This window comes from Triturus cristatus, chromosome 9 (assembly GCF_964204655.1).
Source record: "Triturus cristatus chromosome 9, aTriCri1.1, whole genome shotgun sequence".
Taxonomy (NCBI): domain Eukaryota; kingdom Metazoa; phylum Chordata; class Amphibia; order Caudata; family Salamandridae; genus Triturus; species Triturus cristatus.
Window position 1 is genome coordinate 1143316986 of NC_140592.1, and position 26576 is coordinate 1143343561.

At 46.5% G+C, this 26576-nt stretch overlaps 1 protein-coding gene across 3 annotated transcripts in view; it reads left to right on the forward strand.

Moving 5' to 3' along the window:
* Nucleotides 1-26576, forward strand: part of MAPKBP1 (mitogen-activated protein kinase binding protein 1) — a 953926-nt gene that overhangs the window by 467214 nt on the left and 460136 nt on the right. For all 3 annotated transcript variants that reach the window (XM_085627077.1, XM_085627078.1, XM_085627079.1), the window contains exon 6: nucleotides 10885-11055. In XM_085627077.1, coding sequence (XP_085483203.1) covers nucleotides 10885-11055 — 171 coding nt within the window. The remainder of the gene's footprint in view (nucleotides 1-10884; nucleotides 11056-26576) is intronic.

A 26576-nucleotide genomic window follows, 5' to 3' on the forward strand; every position in this document is an offset into this window, starting at 1 on the left:
TCCACCGTCAGCACCAATTGGCCCGAGTCCGGTAATGCCTCAATCTGAGCCTTACCCCCCCTTTCCAGGCCCAGGACAAGACCCATCGCATTATTTAAATGCTATGTATGGCGTCTTTACGAGAGCTATGTACCCCTCTGGAGCACCATCGGGTCCCATGGGTCCAATGGCCTTTAATCTGGGGGTTCCTCAAGCCTACGCTCAGGCTCCATTTCTGCCATTTTTCCCTGCGACGCCGTCTTGGCATTTCCCGGCGCTGAGGATGTCGACGCCGCTCCCCATCTTTTCCGGCTCCAGTTCGACCTCTTTCGACTCCGGCTGTTCCTCCGGATCCGTGTTCGACTCGGTTGCGGCGCCGCTGACGCCAGTCCTGAGGATTAGGTCCAGGTGACAAGCACAAAGTTTTGGAGGAGCAAAGGTACCAGGTGGAAGAGATGGAAGAGGGTGAGCTTATGGAGTCGGATGACTTGTTTGATGAATTGAAGGAGGCGAGTGGCCTTGATTTGTCACAAGAACGGGAGATTACTCCTCCAACTGATACTCCCTCTAAAGATGTGGCTCCTTACCACACGGTCATTAGGAAAGCAGCGGAGCTTTTGGACTTACAGCTACCAACTGCTGAATTTAAACCTAACATCCTTACTGAGGTTCTGCATTCTCCCTCCACCGTGACAGAGCCTTTACTTCCATTTAATGAGGCCATCACTGAACCAGTCTTGAAGGTATGGCGTAAGCCCTTTTCAGCTCCTGCAGTTTCTAAGACTGTAGCTCGGAGGTACAGGGCAGCTCCAGGAGATCCAGACTTTCTTACTTCCCATCCTTCTCCGGAAAGTCTGGTGGTTCAGGCTGCCTGCTCAAAGAGCTCTTCCGGGGCCTTTCCATAGGTTCCTAGTGACAAGGACTCTACAAAGCTCGACCAATCGGCCAAGAAAGTTTTCTCCTCGGCGAGTATGGCCTTAAAGTCCACAAATGCCACCTGTCTCTTGGGTTGTTATATCCACGCTCTCATGGATTCTGCTAAACAGCTGGTTCCTAAGTTCTCTGAGGAGGACAGGCAGATCTTTAATGAAGTCCTGTCAGACACTCAGGCAGCTGCGCGTCAGGTTATCCAGAGTGGCCTGGACACTGCGGACTCTGTTGCCAGGATTATGGGCTCCTCAGTCGCCACAAGGAGGAGTGCTTGGCTGAAATCTTGGGAGTTCTCCCCTGATGTGCAGGCAACGCTTCTGGACCTGCCTTTTGATGGTTCTGGGCGTTTGGGGGGAAAAAGGCGGATGCGGCCTTGGAAAGGTTCAAGGACAGCAAAGCCACGGCCAAATCTCTGGGTCTGCAGGCACTGCCTAGAGGTTCTTCTTATAGGAGATAGAGGTTTTGGGAGGTCGTCCTTTCGGACCTACGGGCAGCCTCAGCAGCAACAGCAGCAGCAAAATACCCTGTTTAAGAGCTACAGGGGCAGGATCAGGGGTCGTGCTCTAGGTCGACAGCTCTCCTCCCTCCCTCCCTCCACTGCAAAGCAGCCCTAGATCCACCATTCTGGATCATGTTGGTCCTGTGGGCGGGTCGGCTTATCCATTTTCTACAAGATTGGGAACCGGTCACTACAGACCTTTGGGTTCTAGATCTTGTAAAAAATGGGTACGCTCTTCCCTTTCGGGAATTCTCTCCTAATTACCCTCCTTGCCAAGGTGCTTGCTCGTAGGACCACCTTCTTCTCCTGCAGGAGGGAGTCCTTACATTACTTAAAAAAAGGTGTGATAGAGGTGGTTCCAGAGCAGGAGAGGGGTCAGGGATGCTACTCCCGGTATTTCCTGATTCCGAAGAAGGTTTGCAGGCTACGTCCAATCCTGGACCTCAGGATCTTGAACCTTTTTCTGAAGCAGGAAAAGTTCAAGATGCTCACCCTTGCGCAGGTTCTTAAAACGCTGCAACAAGAGGACTGGATGGTGTCTATCGACTTGCAGGATGCTTATTTTCACATCCCCATCCTGAAGTCGCACAGGAAGTATCTCCGTTTTACGATAGGGTTGCAACATTATCAGTTTGCGGTCCTTCCGTTTGGTCTTACTACTGCACCTCGAGTCTTCACCAAGTTGATAGCAGTGGTGGCAGCCCATCTCAGAAGATCGGGGATTCCAGTTTTTCCCTATCTGGACGACTGGCTAATCAAAGCGGAGTCGCCGGAGAAGGTGCTTAATCATCTGCAAGTTACAACCCAGCTGTTGTACAAATTGGGTTTCTTGATAAACTTGCCCAAATCACACCTGGTGCCCTCTCAGCGCAACCTATTCATAGGGGCGGTACTGGACACTACTGTGTGTCGAGCATTCTCACCTCCACAAAGGATTCTCGACATACAGGAAATGATTCCCTTGTTTTACAATGGAGCGGTCGTTCCAGTCCTGAAGGTCCTTTGTCTGCTCGCTTCCTGCATTCTGTTGGTCAACCATGCACGCTGGCACATGAGGGCGCTCCAGTGGTGCCTCCACAGACCGTGGTATCAGCACAACGGAGATCTCGGGAGTCAGTCAGGATCTTCAGAGAAGCTGCAGCGGATCTGTCTTGGTGGAGCGTGGAGGGCAATCTGTCTCAAGGAAAGCCCTTCCATCTACCTCCATCGGTGGCCACAGTAATAACGGATGCATCCACTTTAGGGTGGGGTGCGCATCTGGGGGATCTGGAGATCAAGGGTCTTTGGTCTCCAGAGGAAAGGTTGCCTCACATCAAACTTTTGGAGTTGGGGGCAATACGTTTGGCACTCAAGGCCTCCCCCCCCCCCCCCCCCCTTTCCCTTCGCGGTCAGTCTGTTCAAGTCCTGACAGACAACACTACCGCGATGTGGTATGTCAACAAGCAGGGAGGAGTGGGGTTGCATTGTCTGCTCAGAGAGGCTCTGTGTCTCTGGTCCTGGGTTCAGGATCATCAGATTTGTCTGATGGCAAATAATCTAGGCCGGAGTTCTGTGCGTGCAGACAGTCTCAGTCGGCAGATTTCTGCCGACCACGAGTGGAGGCTCCATCCGGAGGGGGTTCGTCACGTCTTCCGGACGTGGGGAACTCCTTGGGGGCACCTGTTTGCCACTCATGAGAATGCTCACTGCCCGTCATTCTGCAGTCTCCAGTATCCGATGCAGGGGGCGTTGGGGGATGCGTTTGGACTCGCATCTCCTTTACGCGTTTCCTCCCAGACCCTTGATGCCTCGGATGATGAGGAAGATTAGCCAAGACCGGGCCCAAGTCATATTAATCACCCCGGATTGGCCAAAAAGGGTGTGGTATATGTGAGAAGTTGGCCCGATATATGATGTCACTAATTCTAGTGTACACCCTGTATCAGTCCAAACAACCCTTATGGTGATTGGTTGTAAAGTCAACCTTATAGACCAGCTATCCTAGTGGTAGCATGGACAAGAGCAGTCTTAGGCTAAACTCTGAATGGCATGTGAAGCCAGCTGTGATACCATATATAATCCCTTGAATACCAAATGAAAGGACACCACAACAGATATATATATAAAATAAAGTGTATTTATTCTAGTCAAACCCTCAGCACTCTTTATGAGATTAGAGGTAAGTACAACACAGTCTTATTCAAGCATACATTAAGTCACACAGGTAAGTAATACAGTTAGGCCCTAGGGGCCACGCAAACCATATACTAAGTAAGTGGTATAAGGACCACTGTCACGGAAATAGGATAGGCCTAGGCCTAGGGAATCGCTGGGGCTACACTATACTACCAAAGGTTAGGAAGTGGGAGGCCCACGGGATTCAGGTGAAGAGTGGAAACACTCACGCATAATGCGTATAATCAATAGAAATAGTACAGTTTAGAAAAAATAGGATTTAGGACACTTCTGGAGTAACTAGGAAGTCGAGACTTAAGAACTAGACACTAGGATAGTCAATACCCTGATGAGCATCGGAGTACCCAAGTTACCTAGCCCACGGGCTGCGGGTGCATAGGTGTGAAGTTGCGTTGGGTTTCGTCGTCGACTCCTAGGGATGCCTGAAGGAAAGATGCTGACAGGCAGTCAGTGAAGAGTGTCCGGTGGATCCCAGGCCTGGGATCAAGAAGGAAGGATACCTGCAAGCAGAAGGGACAGAGTCTGGGTCACTAGCCAGTGACCACGTGGAACCAGGAAGGAACCACGCGATGTCGTGAAGATGCAGGTGAAGAGGTGAAGCTTGTCGCAGCAGCCACGGGTACCAGGAGACGTCGAGGACGACCAGGACCAGGAGGCGAGCTGTCCCACGAAGGCTCTTGCTGTCGGCGGCGTCTAAGTCGAACTAGGATTCACCAAGCCTTGGCAAGCGGAACCCACGAAGAATGGAGGACTTGCTTCTGGTGCAGACCAGGAAGGTCTGGGATGCTTCTCTTTTTCAGAAGAGCAGGAGCCAGTCTGGAGGAGCCAAACCAGTAGTGAAAAGTTAAAGGTGTGTAGTCGTAAAGGTTACTAGCCAACGGGCCAGTGACCGGACAGACGCGGCAAGCAGGAAAATGCAGAAGGGCCCCACGCAGGACTCGTGGAGTGTGGGGGGCTGGTCTTCGGTGCAGATGGTGCTTGGGGTTGGGGCTTCTCAATCCCCGGTGCACAACTTCGAGGGTGCCTCAGCAGCTGCGCTGAAAGATACTCGCCACTTTTCCCAGGTAGCCGGTCCCACGTCTCTCGTCGCCTCCACGGATCTCAGCTCGGATGTGGATCAGGGTCGGAGAAGTCTGGAAGTCAAGGCTCTGGTCAGGCTCTGCAGTCGGTCCCTCGTAGAACTTCAGCAAAGCAAAGGATAAGTCTCTTGATGGTGCCTGTTTGCACAGGGTAGCCACTCCTTGGCCACAAGGGAGATTCTTCAGTCTTCTTCTTTTGTCAAATGTCGAAGGTCCAGAGTTTCTGTTCAAGTTGCAGGTTCAGGATAATCTAATTTCCTGGGGCCCAGCTACCACACTTATACCAATCTGGGGGGCTCGGTTGCCTGCTAGGTCACGCCTTATGGGTGGGACCTGGGAGGGGGGTGGTCACACCCCCTTCCCTTTGTCCAGTTTCGCGCCAGGACTAGGGCTGGAGTGCCCCAGCACCGGTTTGAACTGGACTATGCATGGGACACCTTGTGTGCCCCAGGCAGTGTCTCGTTTCTTTCATCCCTCCCTGCCCCAATACACTAAGGCCTGTCTGGGGTGGTGCTCGCACCTCCCAAGGCAGGAAACCTATTGTCCAAGCCTCCCTTGCCGGGATCACTCTCAGCAGCAGGAGGTCAGACTTGTGTCGTGGCAGCAGCATCCATTTTGTGATGCTGGGGCTCTGGTTAACTTTAACCGGGTAAGTAGGTTTCAACATGTCTTCTCCCTCTAGAAGGGAGGGATAATATCCTCATCCCCAGAAATGGGATGGGGGTATTATCCCAAAGTCTTAGACACCTTACACAATGTTTTGATACAGCCAAACCATAGTTACCATAACCGTTTAAGATTATAAGGCACGTTAAGAGTATATGGTAGGCTATATCATAGAACAGCTATAAGGACATGGTTCCGAAAGCTGCAGACGGGCTCAGTTCATGCTAGAGCACTATCTCACATGTTACCAAGCACTCTGCCTCCAGGATTGTTAAGGCCTGCCATAGGAGTGGCTGATAGGTACACATGTGTCTATATGTAAGATAGGTATAGGAATACTACACCTAAGCAAGGAGTGATTACACAAACTTGCCCCAGCTGAGTGATCAGCCAGTTGTGTCATAATGGAAGGCCAGGTCAGGGGTGGCACAATACATGCTGCAGCCCCTGGTAGTCCTAGGGTACACCTATGCCCTGGGTACCTAAGGTACACTCTACAGGGGCCAATAAGGTGATCCTATCCAATTGGGTTATGCACCTAAAGTACATAGTATTAATTTAGAGAGAGAACAGCAGGGCTGTGGGTCTGATTAGCAGGCCCACAGCCACATCTAAGTCGAAAACCAGTAAAGCAAAAGCAAAAAGGGGGGGGTGAACATAGAAAGCAGACCCTACTCTCCTACAGTATACAGATCTTCTCCACCTCTCCTCGTGCCCTCTGCCCAGTCTCCCTCTCAGGGCAGACCTCCTCTCGCAGTCGGAGGGGCAGGTTCTACACCCCCACCTTCAGAGCTTACACCTTCATGCCTGGAGATTGAACGGGGCAACCTGAATTCTTTTTCTCTCCCGCCTGACGTGGTGGATGTAATTTTGTCTGCCAGACGTCATTCCACCAAATCTATCTATTCCTATAGGTGGTCTAAATGTGTTCTTTGGTGCGGAGAGAGGTCTATTGACCCTTTGAGGGCTCGTTTATCCAACATCCTTCAGTTTGCTCTTTCTCTTGCTCAGCAGGGCTTTGCTGTAGCTACTGTAAAGGGATATTTATCGGCTTTGTCTGCATTCCTTTGCTTGCTGGATCAGCCGTCCTTGTTTAAATCACCTATTGTATTGCAGTTCATTAAGGGCCTGACCAACAAATTTCCGCCCACTCCATTTATTGTGCCTCAATGGGACTTAAATCTTGTCTTAAATTACTTGATGGGTTCTCCCTTCGAGCCCTTGCACAAGTGTCCCTTAAGGCTGTTGTTTTTCAAAACAGTTTTTGTCATTGCCATTACCTCGGCAAGGAGGGTAAGTGAGCTTCAAGCTCTGAGTTCGAAACCCCCGTTCTTGACCATTCATGCTGAAAGAATGGTACTCAGGACCAGGGCTGCTTTTCTGCCTAAGGTGGTAACTCCTTTCCATCTGGGGCAGTCAATTACCCTTCCTACCTTCTATCCTCCCCCTCACCCTTCCAAGGAGGAGGAGCGGCTTCACCGCTTGGACCCTAAGAGGGCGGTGAGCTTTTACCTCGATAGGACTAAAGACTTTCGAGTGGATGACCAGCTCTTCGTGAGTTTTGTTGGCTGCAGGAAAGGCAGAGTGGTGCACAAGCTCACCCTTTCCAGATGGATTATCTTGTGCATCAAGATAGGTTACTCTTTGGCCGGTAAGGAACCTCCAGAGGGTATAAGGGCTCATTCTACCAGGGCAAAGTCTTCTACATCTGCCTTATCTAGAGGTGTTCCTGTGGAGGACATTTGTAGAGCGGCAACTTGGGCCTCCCTCCACACTTTCGCGAAGCATTACTGCTTGGAGTCCGAGGTGAGGAGGGACGAACACTTTGCTCGTTCCGTCCTTCAGGACTTTCTGGTATAGAAGGGTGGACGCCCTCCTCCGGGAGTGGAACTGCTGTGGGAATCTTTTCACAGGGTGAGGAATCCACTGGCAGATGTATCCATCAGAAGAACAAGTTACTTACCTTCTGTAACGCTTTTTCTTGTGGATACAGTATCTGCCTGTGGATTCCTCACTGACCCACCCGCCTCCCCGTTGTCCATCCTTGTATACTTACAATAGTGGTGACGTTTCGAAATGTATTTATTACTGTCAAAGGAAGTGTTATTTATTTTGCCTTCCTGCTTTGTTCTTAACACTGTGTGTGTTGGTTTGTATATTATGTTATGTACTGTGTATACTGTGTGTGTGTGTGTGTGTGTGTGTATATATATATATATGTATATATGTATATATGTATATATATATATATATATATATATATATATATATATATATATATATAATATGTTTGTCAGTCCGTCCGTGTGCCTCGAAGGCACGGAAAAAAGGGCGGAACTGATGTCATCACGCCGACTAGGTCCTCTTATGGATCCAGTGACGTCAGCGAAGCTGTGTGCGGAGCCATGCTAAGGTGACTACGTCCTAGTCAGCGTGGAGAGCTACAAAAGTTTCCGAATGTTGCTGGCGCAGGGGATATTCACAAGGTGAGGAATCCACAGGCAGATACTATATCCACCAGAAAAAGTGTTACCGAAGGTAAGCAACTTGTTGTTCAGGTTTATCGGCCCATGCTCTAGACACAACAAGCACACCGCAGCAAATATCTGAAACTCGGGTGCCTTTAATATTGCATTACATGCAAGATTCAGACACTCTTGGAGAAAACCTTTCCAGACACAGAGAGCAGTGCTGATCCTGTGATGTGATTCACCTAAGCTGATCCTTGAGGTATGGGGTTCCCCATTCAAACCTAGAGACCTTCTTTTATTATATAAAACTAGCTTATTAGCCAGGGGAGGGTGGTACACAAGGTGTTCTAGGACCTGTTTCCACTATCCTTCTAATATGATGTCTCCCTTCATTTTCTAAGGAATTGTAACAATGCTGATTGTTTTGTTTCTGATCATTTGTTTGCTTATGTTAGCCAAAGTACTGCACCTTAGAGCACGTAGTTAAAAATAAAGATTTAAACTTTTCCGTGACTCTGATTACTCCTGTTGTGGACTGATATGAGAATAACAACGAAAAGGTGTTTCTGATTCCCACCATTCCTGAGAGTGTTTAAAGTCGCTTGTTCTGGGTTGTCTAATCATTGATTGCTTCGAAATGATATGGAGAACGGATTAGACACTGATGCTAGTCGGATAGGGGTTCTGGGTACTGAGGTGAGTTTATTGGTACACCACAATTCACTGAGGTCCTGGTTTCCTGTGCATAGTTCTGTGCATGAGCAGAATCCCCGCAACACATCCTTTCCCCACACCCCATACTCTTTTCAAGGCAAACAGTAAAGATCACAGAGTTTTTTTTTTTTAATTGTTACATTGCCCTTATATTTTTTCAATCGGAAGGAAATTCATCTTTGTTGCTGACTTTGTCATCTGAACCCTTACCATGTGTGTCATTGTGTTTCGTGCCATGAATTTAAGCAGGTTTTGAAATGCATGTGCTCCTGTTGTTGAAAAGCAATATCCAAGCAGTTCTCCTGAGCAAATTTTCCTCTGCTCTTCATAATTTGCAGATGAATTGATTGATTCTTGGGTTACGTTTCAGCAAATGGGCTTTTCCTTGTAAGACAGTTTGTAAGACAGCACAGCGATCAATGCCCATAGGTTGCATCTCCTCTGAAAGCAGCAGAAACTTTCCTGGGGAAGCCGCCTGACCATTGGCCAGACAAGGTTTGCTATGCCTTTCAAGCAGTACTGCCAAATTAGATTCATACCTCAAATGTTCTGTATGTAATGATCCATATAGCCCACTTTCTGTGCATGATCACTTAAGAGTCCGTACAAGTGAAAGTAATCTCCCTAGAGACATTATTTCTAGTTCAGAGCAACCTCAATCCATTATCACTGGCTTGGTTATTCCAGACTGTCTGTACGGTAAAAATAATTGACATGAGTACTGCAAAAGTAAGTATGGTAAGGCTACGAGGCCTCAACCAGTTCTCTTCTTCAAGGTTAATTTCGGTTTTGCTGTGTGGTTTGTGCATGGAAGGTTGTGTGGTATACTAGGAAACCTTACCAGATCTGTTTCTGGATCAGCACTTTCCATTACATCTCTGATGCATGGCCTGTGGGATCTGCCCAGGTTCTACTTGCCTCTGAAAATGACATCATGTGGAATAGCTGGAAAGTCACCTGTGACGTCTTTATTGGTAGATGCTGCCCCTCTGTTAGTGAATGGCCAATCTGTGGGTCGCTTGATAGGGTGCCATGATTAGCCAACATTTTAATTATGACTGCGTTTTGCACTGGTCTTATTGATGTAAAGAGTAATTTCAAGTTGTACTTTTACAAATTGTGTCAGTGGTTGTCTTTTTAGTTGTGGTGATGCACATTTGACAGACAGATGGTTTTAATGCAATTGCGGCGTTAAAGAGAAACTCCTACAGAAGGAAAGCATTGGAGAGTTTCATATTTCTAGATTTCAGGGTTTGTAAAAAAACAGCGATATACATTCATACACGGCCTGTTGTGTTCTGTTCCTCTGGGTTCGGGGATATTCACAACCATCTCCTGGAACTCTGCTGCATATTTCCATATGGGTGTGTGTGTAGACTTCCTAACATAGCACTCTCCACATGCACGAGTACACTTTGTGAATTATCTGCATTGACTATACACCTCCACTTGAGACAATAGTATTTCCTACTCCTCCCATCTCTTAATGCATACTTGCCTCTGTTTTCTCCTCGAAGCTCGGATTTCTTGCTGATTGGTTGGAAGCCCGCTGGACTTCGGTGCATTGCCTTAGTCTAAAACAATTTTTTTCATGTTTCTTAGCCATTTTGTAAGCATTTATCCTTATGACTGTGCCTTGCAGAAGCCCACTTTGGTAAAGATGCCTGACATCAAATCCTCGAGGGTTTATATGCTCAGGTGCTCCGCCTTTGCTAATGAAGCTATTTTGTCATGTTCCACTATCTCCCTTGCGTGGATGATATAGTGCCTGTTGATTTTATTGACGCTGGGGTGGCACCATCTACTCCAACGCTCACCGTGGTACGTTCCATTAGTTGCTAATAAAATTACCATTTAGTCCAGCAAAGTGAAATCTATATTCTTGAATTTTAATCCATGTTCATTGTTTTAAAACTTGCACAGTTAAATTGTGTGCAGCTCATTCTGACTACATGTACCTTCACATAGCTTTGCAAACAAAGCTCATTTTGTAATTGTAAAGATTTTGAGACTCATTTTGCACACATTTGCTGAAAACGTGATTGGAAAGGTATTTTGCACACATACACCCATGTTACTATTACACTTTTGGTTAGTACGGTGTAATATTAACACTTTCATGAGTTTTATGCACTGTTTTCGATAGATCCAAGGCACAAGAGCTCACTAGAGAGAGCCTTTGATGTGCATTGAACGGAGTTTGTGTTACTACAGTAGTATTTTTGTGCTGTGCGTCTGTAAACACCTTGTATCATGTAAGTGTTAAGGAATGAACCTGTTACATGCATGCCTTTGTTCAGGTACTTTGTTCTACCAGAGCAGCGATGCATCCTCATTGTTTCTTAATCATTTGTTTTACATCTCTCTATAGAGCGGGCACATGCCAGCAGTTCGTGTATGGGATGTGGCAGAGCGGACACAAGTGGCCGAACTCCAGGAGCACAAGTATGGCGTCGCCTGCGTGGCATTTTCACCGAGCTCCAAATATATTGTGTCAGTGGGCTACCAGCACGACATGATTGTCAACGTGTGGTCGTGGAAGGTATGTCCAGGCAGACTAATGATTGGATCTGGGAATGAATTGGGAGAGCCCGTGGAGAAAAGAAGAATGTAACTAAAACCTACTGCTTTAGTCAAAATATAGTCATTCATGGTGGTTGCTTCTTTCTTCAGACATTAAGGCCTTTCTCGGATTCTGTCCCATAAACTAGTGCTCACACCTGCACAATCCGTTAAAATCTCGAAGGATGCTTTGTGTTAATTGTTTGATTATTATTTTTTTTCGTTTCGTTTGTCATATTGAATCCTCCTTAGTACATCTGTTTACCTTAAGTGAAAGATAAAGAACATAAAATCTAACCATACTTTACATTTGTAAGTACTGTTTTCATTTTGAAAGTAAATGGCTGTAGGTATTACTCCATAGAAAACAAGCTGGTGTTACAGGAGCTGTGTGTGTGTTATCAACCCACCCACCTCTAATTTCCTGCCCAGGGTTAGTCACTTACCACAGTGGGACATCTTATAGAGATGTACAATCATCCTAACCATATAGAATCTTACGGTTTAGAGGAGGCGGAAATGGGAATTTACCCCTCCGGAAATTGAGTCACATCCGTTCTATGCAGTCGGTCTCCGCTGAGCTTGGCAGTGGGCGCCGGCATTTAAATCTGTCCGATTAAAGCTAGTTCAGCTCGCTGCTAACTGTGTGAGTATTCCTTTGGGCAACTCCTGTGTTGATGCCAGTCCTTTCTTTAAAAGCAAGGCCAATAGTTCGGCCGCTTTCACCTTACTTGTTCAGAACCGATCGGAAAGACCTGTTCTTAAATAGTGGTTTACACAGTTTTTCTAATATTTCAGTTTTTAATGTGTCTATCACCTCTATGCGCAGTCTGTTCATGCATTGTACTCTTTGTAGTCTCACTAGCTCACATTCTTTAGTGAAAAGTGTTGTATCCAATTGTTTGATCAATGAAGAAATCTGGGCAATAGCTGTACCTCTCACTACAACTTTCAGCGCTCTCCACTCCTATTGCTAGCAGTGTTCACCTTCTCGCTAAACTAATTTTTGATTGCAGTCCTCATTTAAAGATGTGGAATTGCGCAGAACAGTTACAATATTTATAATTTCCACTTGGGTGTCCTGGGTCTATGTAGGCTTGTGCTGTATTTTAAACTCACTAGTGAGTGATTAATTAGGACTCTAACCACAGTGTATTTTAGTGAGATACTGCGCATGATGCCAGATTTCAAAACTTAATCTATTCTAGAGTAGGTGTCATGGGGCTGTGCATGGTGTAAACATTATCTTGAAAGTTCCCTCCATATTCTACTAAATTCAATTCCTCAATACCTTATTTCAGTGCTCTTTACTTTCTCTGCTTATGGCATGCACTGCGGTGTTCTGTCGCTTACCGTTTAACACAGTTAAAATCTCCCCTCCAGATTACTGCTGATCCCAACTAGATGCCATCCTGCTACTGAGATTCACATCATCTGTATTAAGGGCATAGAGGCCCACAATTTCCCTGCCATTCAAATATGCATTTAGAATCCAATATCTACCTTCTTTAACTATGTGAGTTTCTGTGAAAGGTACTAGTGCAGTGCTTAATTTGAGCCGCTGGTTGCCAGTGGGGCCCACCGGCACTTATTTTTCCTTACCGGACATTTCCTGAGAACTAGAGGGAAAATGTACAAAGGAGGAAGAATGAAAAAAATTCTCAAAGGGAGAAGCAGGAACCTTCAAGAGTGAGGTAAAGGGCAGGGTGAGTCTATTAGTCAATTAAAGAGGCATGAGGTGGGTTCCAAACTACAGGCAGCTGGCACTACTTCTACAAATTAGGCATTGACTAGGGGCCAGCCACAATCCCACTACTTTTTACATGTGTGCTTTGGCTAGCAAGATATATACTGGACATCCCCATTTAAGTTTCGCTTTGTCGGCCTTGTTGGCATACAGTTGAGTCTTCTGTAGGCAGGAGATCTGTATCGGTGTAGGTATGTCTCAGCCATTGTACTCTTTACATAACAATTTAGCCCCCTGACATTCTGTGTTATCATTGTAATCTTTTCAATCTTTGATGTTTATCCATTTGTGTGTGTGCACATTCCTATCCAGTTTTCTCATTTTCTCTTATGTGGTAGTGTCCTGGTAGTTCTCTCTATACGTGTGTCTGAGACAACACTTTGATACTTCTGTGTGACCACGTTCCCACCCGCAATCCTTCATGGAAACCATTGTGGTTTCATCATTTAACATTAAGAAACTTAACTTTAAAAGAATATAAAACAAAAGAAATAAGTAAAAAAAGAAATGTTGTTGAGCCTTCGCTAACACAGCCTTTCCAATGATGTGGTAAGAGTATATAACCATTCACCTTGGACTTGGTCCAAAGTCAATTGGTAGGGTTGGCTATTGTTTTTTTACTTTACCTTAAGTAGCACTTGTAATGATCCTTCAACCATCTGAGGGCTCTCAGAGTATCCACCTAGATTCAGTTTCTATTTACGGGGGATTTCTTTGTCATTTGCTTCCTCGGCACCTTCATTGTGTTATGAACCCCAATGTACCCCAATATAGACGTAACCTACCATTTTTCTACATAATAGGTCTGATGCTGACTTTTCACCTAGTTAGGTGCCACATGACTGTCGTGTTTTTTCCGAAAGTAGCATCATGTATTATGCACGAGTATTCTCAGTATCACAGCAGGATTACCATCTTCTGCATAATAACTCTGTATAAGGGTCACCTCTATCGTCATCCTTGCCCAACATGCCCACAGTACACTTCTAGGTAGAACCCCTGAGGGTAACTTTCGGGTATATAAGCACTACATCTTCGCTGGACAAACCAGAGGAGAAAGACTTCAATGCTGACGCGAGATGCTGAGATGCCTGCACGCAGACACTCCAGCATGCAGTAGTCTGATTTCCCTTTGGGGGTGTCCATCTAGAGACCAAGACCGGGTCCTTTTGTTTTCTCACATCAGGTAATGGGGTTGGCTCTTTCCTAAGAGGATACTTGGTTATACACCTACATACATATTCCTTCATATATTGATTGTTTTAGCTCTATGGTAGGATTCTACCTGTTCTTTACCCTGCTGGTGCTTTTAACTGTATATATTTGTTTCTGTCTCATGGTTGTTGCAGCACATGTATTTTACACTAGAATGACGCTGCTTCAATAAATGCTTATTGAAAACGTCCCCACCGTTTATTTTTTGCATCTCTCTGAGACAAAGTGACCACGAGTGACTGACCGAAAAGTACTGTACTGTTTTCACGATCTCTGAGGGGTCAGGGTTGTTATGTTCGATTGTTGCCAGAAGCTATTCGCTTCTTGGTACGAGGGACTCGTAGTGGCAGTGAGCTAGCAGGACTAACATATCCTTTGGGGGTGTCTGGAATCAGTCTGAACACCAATCCCTTAGTTTATGTTGTCAAAACGTGCAGATCCTACATAGATTTGTAGGAACTACATGACCAATGATCTCTCTTCCTGCCGATATATTTTGTTGGGTACCTTGATCTTCACTGTCTCGTGGTAATTACCTCAATTTCTGAGTGTGCACCTTCTGTCCTTTTGAGTTGTTTGCCTTTCCAGCCACTCCTGTGCTTGATTTGCCATGGTGAAGGAGTGTGTTATTCCTTCATGAATGATTTTCAACAGTGCTGGGTAAAAAATCATGCATTTCAGTTTTTTTTATATCTGCATTTCTTTTTCATAGCCTTGAATAAGTGATGTTGTCTGTGCACCTGCTGGGTGTAATCAGGAAAATGCAAAATCAGAGTACCTTCCATTTGAATTCCCCCCCTTATTGCAGCTTGGAATATCGCTTCCCTGTCTCTGTAGTAGAGTAGTCGAAAGGGGGTGCCCCAAGCTGGGGAGGCCTTATTGGTGATTGGTGTGCTCTCTCGATGGAGAACAACTTTAACTAAGCTTTAGGTTTCAGCATTGTAGTTATCTATTCCTTGAGAGAACTTCCCTTCCGCATCCCTTCTCCAATATGTTTTTCCTGTTCAAGAGGTTGTTCAATTTTTTCTGAAAGGTTACCGCTGTACTTGCAGTATCACCTGGCAGTGGCTCAACCTGTGGTGCTTTTTTCTGTAGCACTGCTTAGGTTGGTGTATAAAAAAGTTAATTCCGTTGCGTCTGCCTCTACCTTGGCTTCTAGTGAGGTCCTGGTTCCTTTTTATTGCTTTAAATAAATGTCAAAATTATTTCTCTTCTTGTGCTACTGTTCCTTGACCTTCTATCGATCCCTTTGGGTTTGGTATATTGTCTACATTGGCCTGGGTTGCATTCGGCCTGATAACTGTCTTTTACTGTCTTGGCAATCTCTGAAGGACTGTGTAGATAGTTCACCTGATGCGCTACTCCTTTCGTTCACCATCCAGTGAAGAGTTAATTTTCAGTTTTACTGCCTTGCCATTTGAGTTATGTAGTTATATACAGCTATAGTTGAGTCATGGCCTTCTCACTCTAATGGTAGATTGGCTCCCTACATTTATATCTTGTTACGCTGGGTGACTTTATGTATCTCCTATAGAAGTGCTTTGTGTGAAGGTAACGCTCCTTAGTGGCTTGCACCTCTTGTTGCGGATCTGGGAATCGTTTTCTTTTTTAAACCCCAGACTTCTCCCATTGACCTACTCTTGTAGCGTGCTTCTGTTGGGCCGGGCCCCACGCCTAATGCCACTCTGATACTGCTACAATTCAGCCTCCACGGGAGCCCGGCTTCTAGGCACTGGCTGCGTCAAAGCTCCAACCAAGTGGTGACTGAAGGTTCCTGTTGCCGGCTCTGCCCCTCACTCACCTCATACCCGTGAGCATCTCCGCCTCAGCGATGCCTTTTCAACTGCCTGATGTTTGTTCCGCTGCCATCGTGAATTGCTGTAGTCCACTCCCCACAGTGCGAGGGGAGCTCTTTAACATTCTATTCTATATAGTCCCATGTTTCACCAGTTAATGTCCAGGCCATTATTAGCATGCGCTTTTCTCTTCTTAATCTTGATTTACTTTGTTCGTTTCAGGTAGACACTTTTCAGTCAGGCATTTGCAGCCACCATGCACGGGACAGCAATTGTCTCACAGTATCTGTGCTATGCCACGCCCATCCCCTTGAAATTTAGAGATATTGTAGAGTGGGTATGTTTAATCTAGTATATGCATGTAGGTAGCAGTTTCTTAAATGACCATGGTCTTGCTTTTGAAATATTAGTATAGACTGCTTAAAATTAAGAACATGGTCTTTAGTTAAAACGTATTCGAGTTGGTAAGAACGCAGGGGTAGTGGGTGGCACTGCAGTTTGAGATCTATTTTGATTAAGCATTGTGAAGAAAATATAGCAGGAAGTTTTTTAAGTAAAATTTGACGTAGTATGACTTGTGAAAAATTATATTGTATAAAATCCCAAGTATGGGCTATAGAAAAACAGACCTATGAAAAAACGCATCATGAAGCAAGACTTTATTTGACCTCTTACACGTCTAACGTGTAGCGACCTCTCGGGGTTTTGGTGAGCACACTGCATTTGGACAGAATTCTCATGTTTCCTCTGTTTTGACTGGAAATGAAACGGAAAAGCAGAGGCTGCATTAAAAAAAAAAAAAAAAAAAAAAAAGTATATTTTTTTTACCCCCCCACCTTTGACGCCTGATCCTTGGTTTCACGCCACCACTTGGGTCCCATGGGTGTGATGATTGTGAATTGTTCATGTGCCCTTCCTGCTTCCTTTCTCCAGTCATTTCCTGGTGCTGTGATGTACAACAGAAGGGCATTGTTTAGGATTCCCTTCTGATGTTTTGTCGGTATTGCTTTCTCTTTAACCGCGTTTGCCACCCAGGACTGATGACTGGCACAGAGAACCTAAGTTTTCATTATTTTCATAAAAATATACACTGATCAGATGCCACTGATAATATTGTTTGTCAGACATGTACTTTCGCTTCTTAAAACTGATCCCCTTATTAAAGTTTGTATATCTGTTAACATTTTAAGCCATAAGTTAGGACGGGAAATGAGTATTGGGAGGGCTGAGGGAATTCAATAGCTGGAGTGCTTGAATTCCACGCACCTCTAATCGTAACACTGCATTATTCCCAGCACGTGCAGCAAAGTTGAAAGTAAAGGACAAAGTAATGATTACTCTGTCTTTAATTTAATGCGTGGAACAGTAATCGAAATCGAATGTTGGATGTATCAAAGCAATCTGCTGCTATGATCTAATGCAGAGCATAATCCAAATAGTTTCAGTTGACATAACTCTGGGTAGTATCTTGCATTGTAGCCTTTGGGTAGCGCTTTCCTGCCCATAAATAGGCTCCAAGGTGCTTTGGGTGGTCAAAAGACAACAGCATGTGTACTACTTTTAGTGTCATTTTGGTGTCATGGGTGAAGGTTGTTGACATACTTTAGTCCTGTAGAACTGTACTTTGTGGCAGCACTTGAGTATCACGTGAAACAGAAGTGTAGTAGCAATAGTAGTTTAAGCACATTTTTGGTTCCAAATTTAGCATCATGGACTTGTCTCGAAGCAGATGGCAGAACAATCTTGTCTGTTCTCCTAACCCAGATAGCATGTGTACAATATTTTGTTTTCAGTAACACTTGGAGCTTTCGTAGTGTGGGGAAACCATGTTGAGCTACTCTGAGAAAGGGTAGACTGGCTTAATCCATATCCACAAGGAAAAGTAAGGTCACAGTTCTGCAATGGAGCTTGTGTAAACAAAAAATCAAGGTAAGATTAGGAGGGACTGGGTGGGCAACAGAGAAAAAAATACAACAAGAAGGAACAGACAACGCTGCAGCGGCGGCTCTTCCACTATGGCGCAAGAGTGTCTCACCCCCCCACCCCTTTCCAGTGGCCAAAAATAAAACTATAATAAACCGTGGTTTATTATCGTTCTATTTTGTGGCCCGGGATCTTGGGGGCGAGGCCGGAGGGGATAACAGGCACCCACGGGGAGTGATATACACTGTTATCAGTGTGCACAACTGTTTGGCCGGCCAGCTCAGACTGGCCAAACAGTCATGCGCACTTTGCATGTTCTCCACCCAGGCTACATTACAGCCTGGGTGGAGAACATGCCCAGGCCCCCATTCCTGGCTGAGCGCCGAAAAATAGCCACCAGACCAATGATTGGCTATGGGAAGCCTGGGTGCTCCTGCTTCCTAACAGAGCAGAGGGATGACGAGAGACGCAGTGATAAGGTACGTTTTTTATTTTTATTTTACTGTGCACATGGGCTATCCCCTTAAACTGGTACATGGGGGTTCTAGTTCCTTCAGTGTCTCACCACATGAAGTGAGTGAAAACGGTTTTCCTTAAGCTGTTGCCTTATTAGGTTTTGTATGGTGAATACAATCATAGCATCTTGCTACTTTCTCAAACTAGCTGTCTGGTTGTCCTTTTGTGCAGATCTAGGTGTGGCATCAATTGTTGGTCTATTTCTTAGGATTTGGTTCTATGAGGTTAGCAGAGATTTGCACAGTGTTTAGTTTAGAAGTGGTTTAAGTAGGTTAATGTGGCAGTGAAATACATTTAGCCTCGGAAGATCTTTGAAGTGTGTTGTGTATGGGTGTGTATGAACCAAAGGACTTCTCAGATTATTGTTTGGATTGGATAGTCAGTCATCCTTTGCACCTCCGGAGTAAAATGATTTCCATGTAGGCAACACAATCCAGGTAAATAATTATGATGTTATTGTGTTTTTGGGAGTTTGGCATGGTTACCTGTATTCTCTGAATCGTTGTGGGATGTATGTTGGTGTGGTGCTTTAAGGTACTATTGGCTTGTGACTTTGATGTTGTGCACTTGATGGTGTAAGGGGTCTGAAAGCTTATTCTATAGGAGGATTGCCATGTGTAGGTAGGTGTCTGGAGTGATCGTGTGCGATATTCAGTGGAATGATGGTGTGCGATATTAGGTGGAGAATGCAGTTATTCTATGAAAGCTGAGTTTCAGAGGTAAGCTGGAGCAATGTTTACAACGCATTGACCTGAAGGATTTTTGAAGTGTCTTCAGTTTGGGTGATGTGTGGAACATAAAACCAGTTAGTTCTTTGAACCAGAGACCTTATATTCATATGTATGATACTAAGCAGGGTTCTCTGAAGGATGTATTCAGTCCTGCAGGAAAGCATCATTGTGTAGGTCTGGATGCAAACAGGATTGCGCAATGCAGTTTTAAAATCCTTACTTCACGGTTACAGGAAAAATCACTGCTACGAATAGAGCATGATTTGTGTGGGTATAAAGGCTTCATTATAGAGGTCCCACAAGAGTCATTTGGTTGGTTTTGAGACATTAATAAATATTGAAATGAATATTTTTGCATGGATTGCGCTTTTGAATTGAGGAAAGTAAATCTACAGGACCAAACAACTAGGTTAGTTTGCCTGCGGCCACTGATCTCTGAACGGGTTATAAACCCAGTTCTGCCATCTTCCCATGTTTTTAACTGAACTTTACCGAATGCATGTTTTCTGTGCTCTACAGTGCAGGCTACATATGTTCTCATTTGAGCGCTACAGGCTGGATGTGCTTTACGCTTGATCCGTCATGCATTTCCACACGGGTAATTTAAGCTAAGCTAGACTCAGCTCTCCAGACTTTACAGCTTCTGAACGTGGATCTAAAAAAAGCAAGTGTTGGTTGCAGGCTGCACATAATCTGAACTGCGGTAAGCAAACTGGATACATTCTAAGCTCTGCGAACTGCATGCATATTATAGAAGCATTTCTTCCTAACTGAAATGTGAGTGCAGTGGAAACTTACCTTTGAAAAGGCAGGAGGCGGTGCTGACTCGACAAACGTTACGATGGCGGAAGGTGGTGACCAGGCTGCTGTCCCACCGCAGACCAACGTGCAGGGCAATGAAGCACTCATGGCAGAACTTAAGGCGGGCTTCCGTGCACTGGACTCTCGCTTCGACACACTCGACAAACGCCTTGACAAAATGGGGGCCTGATTGGACCAGCACGATGAAAGACTGGATAATGCGGAGGGCAGGATTTCAGATTTGGAAGATGGCTCAGCCCAAGCAACAAAACTGTTAGAGAGGATGGAAGGTCTGCTGAAGAATGTCTCCATCAAGAACGAAGACCTTGAAGCCAGGGAAGACGCAACAACGTCCGCATCATGTGTGTACCGGAATCAACGAACACTGGTCGGTTGGATGAGTTTGTTGAAAGCCTTTTGGTTGGCTTATTTGGATGTGAGTCGTTCACCACCACTTTTGTCGATGAAAGGACGCACAGAACCCTCTGTCCACGACCCAACCCTGGATATCCACCTCGCTCCATCTTGGCAAGACTGCTGAACTTTAAAGACCGTGACACTGCATTGCGGATGGCACGAGAACGTGGGTCGCTGGACTGGCAGAGCTCTTCTATTTCTTTGTATCCGGACTGTAGGAAGGTGGATATCTGACTATGGTTACCCCCAACTTTTTGCCTAGTGTCTAGCTGGTTTTTCGACTTAGTTGGCCTGAGATCCTGCCATTCAGGGTCTCAGGCTGTCTGCTCTCTTTAAAATGGACTCCATGTACCCTAGGTACATAACCAATTGGTAAGGATCACCTTATTGGACCCTGTACAGTGTACCCTAGGTACCCAGGGCATAGGTGTACCCTAGGCCTCCCAGGGGCTGCAGCATGTATTATGCCACCCCTGGTCTGGCCTTCCAATCAGACACAACTGGCTGATCACTCAGCTGGGGCAAGGTCATGTAATCACCCCTTGCTTAGATATAGTATGCCTATATCTATCCTTATATATAGACACATGTGTACCTATCAGTCACTCCTATGGCAGGCCTTAACAATCCTGGAGGCAGAGTGCTTGGTAACATGTGAGATGGTGCTCTAGCATGAGCTGAGCCTGTCTGCAGCTTTCGGAACCATGTCCTTATAGCTGTTCTATGATATAGCCTACCATATACTCTTAAAGTGCCTTATAATCTTAAACAGTTATGGTAACTATGGTTTGGCTGTATCAAAACATGTCGTGTAAGGTGTAACACTTTGGAATAATACCCCCATACCATTTCTGGTGATGAGGATATTATTCCTCCCTTCTAGAGGGAGAGACATGTTAAAATCCTACTTTGCTGTTTAACTCTAACCAAAGCCTCAGCATCACAAAATGGATGCTGCTGCCACAGACACAAGTCTGACCTCCTGCTGCTGGGAGTGATCCCAGCCAGGGAGGCCTGGACAATAGGTTTCCTGCTTGGGGAGGTGCTAGCACCTCCCCAGACAGCCTTTAGTGTATTGGGGCAGGGTGGGCTGGAAGGAATGAGACATGCCTGGGGCACACAAGGTGTTCCTTGCATAGTCCAGTTCAAACCGGCGCTGGGGCACTCCAGCCCCAGCTCTGGCGCGAAACTGGACAAAGGGAAGTGGGTGTAACCACCCCCTCCCAGGTCCCACCCATAAGGCGTGACCTAGCAGGTATCCCAGCCCCCCAGATTAGTATAAGAGTGGGAGTTGGGCCTCAAGACTTTAGATTATCCTGAACCTGCAAACTTGAACAGAAACTCTGGACCTTCGACATTCGACGAAAGAAGAAGACTGAAGAATCTCCCTTGTGGCCAAGGAGTGGCTACCCTGTGCAAACAGGCACCATCAAGAGACTACCCTTTGCTTTGCCCACGTTCTACGAGGAACCGACTGCAGAGTCCGACCAGAGCCTTGACTTCCAGACTTCTCCGACCCTCATCCACATCTACAGCCGAGCTGAGATCCGTGGAGGCGACGAGCGACGTGGGACCGGCTACCTGGGAAAAGTGGCTAGTAACTTAAAGCGCAGCTTCTGAGGCACCCTCGAAGTTGTGCACCGGGGATTGAGAAGCCCCAACCCCAAGCACCATCTGCACCGAAGATCAGCCCCCCACACTCCACGAGTCCTGCGTGGGGCCCTTCAGCATTTTTCTGCTTGCCGCGTCTGTCCGGTTGCTTGCCCGCTGGCTAGTGGCCTTTGTGACGACGCACCCTGAAATCTTCTGCGCTGGTTTGGCTCCTCCAGACTGGCTCCCGCTTCTCTGCAAAGAAGAAGCACCCCAGACCTTCCTGGTCTGCACCAGAAGCAAGTCCTCCGTTCTTCGTGGGTTCCGCTTGCCAAGGCTTGGTGAGTCCTAGTCCAACTTCGACGCCGCCGACAGCAAGAGCCTTCGTGGGACAGCTCGCCTCCTGGTCCTGGTCGTCCTCGACGCTTCCTGGTCCTCCTGGCTGCAGCGACAAGCTTCACCTTCACCTGCAATCTTCACGACATCGCCTGGTTCCTTCCTGGTTCCACGTGGTCACTGGCTAGTGACTTTGACTCTGTCCCTTCTGCTTGCAGGTCTCCTCTCTTCTTGATCCCAGCCTTGGGATCCACCGGACACTCTTCACTGACTGCCTGTCAGCATCTTTCTTCAGGCATCCATAGGAGTCAACGACGAAAACCGACGCAACTTCACCCCTATGCACCCGCAGCCTGTGGGCTAGGTAACTTGGGTACTCCGGTGCTCATCAGGATAGTGACTATCCTAGTGTCTAGTTTTCCAGTCTCGACTTCCTAGCTACTCCGGAAGTGTCCTAAATCTATCGATTTCTAAACTGTACTATTGCTATTGACTTTTACGCATTACGCGTGAGTGTTTCCACTCTGCACACGAATCCCGTGGGCCTCCCACTTCCTAACCTTTGGTAGTATAGTGTAGCCCCAGCGATTCCCTAGGCCTAGGCCTATTCTATTTCCGTGACAGTGGTCCTTATACCACTTACTTAGTATATGGTTTGCGTGGCCCCTAGGGCCTAACTGTATTACTTACCTGTGTGACTTAATGTATGCTTGAATAAGACTGTGTTGTACTTACCTCTAATCTCATAAAGAGTGCTGAGGGTTTGACTAGAATAAATACACTTTATTTTATATATATATCTGTTGTGGTGTCCTTTCATTTGGTATTCAAGGGATTATATATGGTATCACAGCTGGCTTCACATGCCATTCAGAGTTTAGCCTAAGACTGCTCTTGTCCATGCTACCACTAGGATAGCTGGTCTATAAGGTTGACTTTACAACCAATCACCATAAGGGTATTTGGACTGATATAAGGTGTACACTAGAACTAGTGACATCATACATCAGGCCAACTTCTCACATGGACTTCACGGCTATGGTTCAGGAGGCCCGTCGAAAGTTTGCAACGATTAAAACCCCGCAAGGCCGGCCTCAGATATGGTATGCTGTATCCAGCACGACTGAAGGTCGACGTCGATGGCAGGTCCAGGATTTTTGAAACTCCAGCTGAGGCCCAAGAATTTCTCAGAACCTGCTCCAAGGCTTGCCTGCCAAGAAAATCGCCCATGCTGATCTCTGGCTCCAGTATGGAACTGTTTTGAGCAAGCTGAAGGCCCTTGCCTCGGTGTAACATCGATTAAGTATTCAATTTTTTCTTTCAAAGTTTTTTCCTCTTCATGATGGTTCAAATTGTGGGCTCTGGGCTCTAGCCCTATTGTACTATATTTTCAATACATGTTTTAGGGTCTCCGGGGACAAGGCGAGGCGTTTCTTCTCCCCCAGTGCGGTTGCACATTTTATGTTATGTCCCCATTTGGTAACTATGATGTTTACTATTATGGGGTTGCGGGTTTTCCCCTAATGTTCAATGGAGGGGGATCGGTGGGTGGTGGGTGGCGGGGTTATTTTGTATTATATGGTTTCATTTGTTCCTGACACAATTGCTTCATGTTCTTCACAGTTACAACCCTTTGTGACGATGGCGGGTAGGCTCTCCATCATTTCTGACATAATATTTTTTACATGGAATGTGCAGGGTTTGAATAATGCCTCAAAGGGGAAGCATGTATTGATTTATTTGCAGCGCCATAAGGCGGATGTGTTTTTTCTTTTTTTACAGGAGATGCATTTGTCCCCCTCCTCCCCTACAACGTTTGCCTCTAGCTGGGGTGATCAACGCTACTTTGCGAACTACAGCACGTACTCCAGGGGAACTGCCATACTCGTACAAAACGCTTACCCTTCCAACTGCATGCCGTGAATACTGATAGGGCGGGTCATTTCAGGCTTATGGGATATAACATCGCTTTACTGTGTTTAAGCGCCAAATGTGGATGACCCTGATTTCTTTCACTCTCTGCATGATCTGCTGATCCTCTTAGGTGCTGACTATGTCTGCTTGGGGGGAGATTTAAACCTACTTTTGAAACCTGCCCTAGACAGTATGGCTGATTCCCCTACCACGAAACTCCGAGCCAATAAAGCAGTTCGGGACATTCGGGACTCTATTGGTTTAGTGGACATATGGCGCACGCGTTGCCCCAACGACTCTGCTTACACTCACTATTCAGCGCCCCACGACACTTGGACATGCCTGGACTTTTGGCTTGTCTCCCATACCATGGCTCCCTGGTTTCGCACTATGACCCATTTACCTAGAACGTACTCTGACCACTCAGTCAGTATGCATATCCGGATTCCCAGGCCAAAGGGTGTTGAACAGCAGTGGAGGTTCCCGGGACAGGCATTAAACGATGTGGTATTCTCGGCTGAAATTCGTGAGTCCATAGTGACTTATTTTGATCTTAATGTGGGCTCTGTCAGCACGTGGGCGACTGTGTGGGAAACATTCAAAACGTATATAAGGGGGGAGTGTGTTGCTAAACATTCCGGAGTAATGAAATCATTAAGGGGTACACTGGCTCGCTTGGAGGACAGCCTGAAAAAATGCAGACCTACTCAAACACTCAGGCTAAGCAGGCCAGTCGCTTGTTGCTGCTGACACAATTCAGGGAGGCTGCGGAGAGTGAAACAAACTTCTTGGGAAAATACATCACTGCCAGACGTTACGGTGAGGGGGAAAGGCCGGGACGCACGCTGACTCAGTTGTTGCGGCCCTGTGTGGGGAAAACTTACATTGCATCTATTGGTTCCGATGACGGACAAATTCACACAGATACAGTGGAGATTAGTTTTGCCAATACTACACCGCTTTATGCACAATGCACGCGCAGCAGGACAATGACTATTGCGGGGCCTATTTAGATGAGATTGTTATGGTATGGCTTGAGAATTATATGCAGAAGTTCTTGGCGGAGCCATTTTCTAAGTAGGAAATTGTTAGCACCAAAGACGCCTTAAACTGCACTACAGCGACCAGATTAGATGGCTTCACAGGCATGTTTTACAAACATTATAAAGATATACTCTCGCCTTACCTTCTCGAGGTTTACAATGAAGCCTTGGAAATTAAATCATTGCCTCCAACACTTTGCAAAGCTGTAATGGTCTTACTGCCCAAACCTGACAAAGATCCCTTGAGCTGTGGCTCTTATAGGCCGCTATCACTATTGAATTTAGACTACAAAATCCTTGCCAAAAGGATTGCGTTGAGGCTCGCGTTACTCTTGGATCGCATCATAACCCCAGTGCAATCTGGCTTCGTTCCCCACATGTCCACTGCGCTGAACTTGCGTACCTTGTTTGCAGTGCTCCACAGAATTGCAGAGATTCCGGCAGTGCCGTCCTGTTGGACTCCGAAAAGGCATTTGATTCACTGGAATGGCCTTTTATATGGGCTGTAATGAGGAAATTAGGCATCCCCAAGGGTTTCATAGACCTTAAAGCGTTGCTTTAACACTTCTCCCACCGCCAGACTCCGCTTGAATGGCACATTATCCGCGCCACTTAATCTTACATGTGGTACCAGGCAAGGTTGCCCGTTATCCCCTCTTTTTAGGTCTCGCGCCTAGTGTTGCAGTGCGAAGCACTGCTCGCGCAGCGCAAGACATTTAGTGAGGGAAAAATGGGGTTTGGATAGCTGACCTAGGAATCGCACACGCTCGTGCGTGTGCTTTTCCTTTTGTGCTACCCTATTGGCCTTTGCGTGCGTCTTTTTCTAAAAGACTGCACGCAATTGGCCAAAGGCGGGCACATTGCTCCGCCCATGGCCTATTGGTGTCTATTACGCGCTTGGTGCGCGTAATAGACACCAATAGGCCATGTGGTTTCAATTATCGTGCCCAGACATGGGCGCGATAATTGAAAGCACATGGCTCGCAGTGGCGCACGCGCACCACTTGCGGGCTTCTTTGTTTTTCAAGCGGAAGTGAAAGCGAACGCTTTCCCTGCCGCTTGTTCACCTAAGCAGATGCTCACTTTTTCTGTAATTCAGCGAGAGGAGCTTTCTTCATGGTTTGTTATTGCTTTCCTGGTGTTTCCCGAGTCTATTATCAGCGATGGTCCCTTTAAATCTTACCGTGTGGAGCCAACAGGCGGGGGCTGGGCCGCAGCTCGTACCATAGTGCTCTGCTTCGCCGCCTGCAGTGAGCACTGGCTGGAGCACGCGAGCGCCGGGTAGGGCGAATCACTTGTCTCCGCTGCGTCCACTAAGAGCCCGTTGTGCCACCAGCCTCCCAGGGATTTGCCGAGGATCACAGGAGATTTGAGTTGCTCCGGTGAATTTGCCCGTAAGTAGCCGCTTCCGCCGGGCCCGAAGGGGTGGGGTGGGGGGGTGGGGGGGGGGGCAGGGGCGAGAGTCCTGTGTG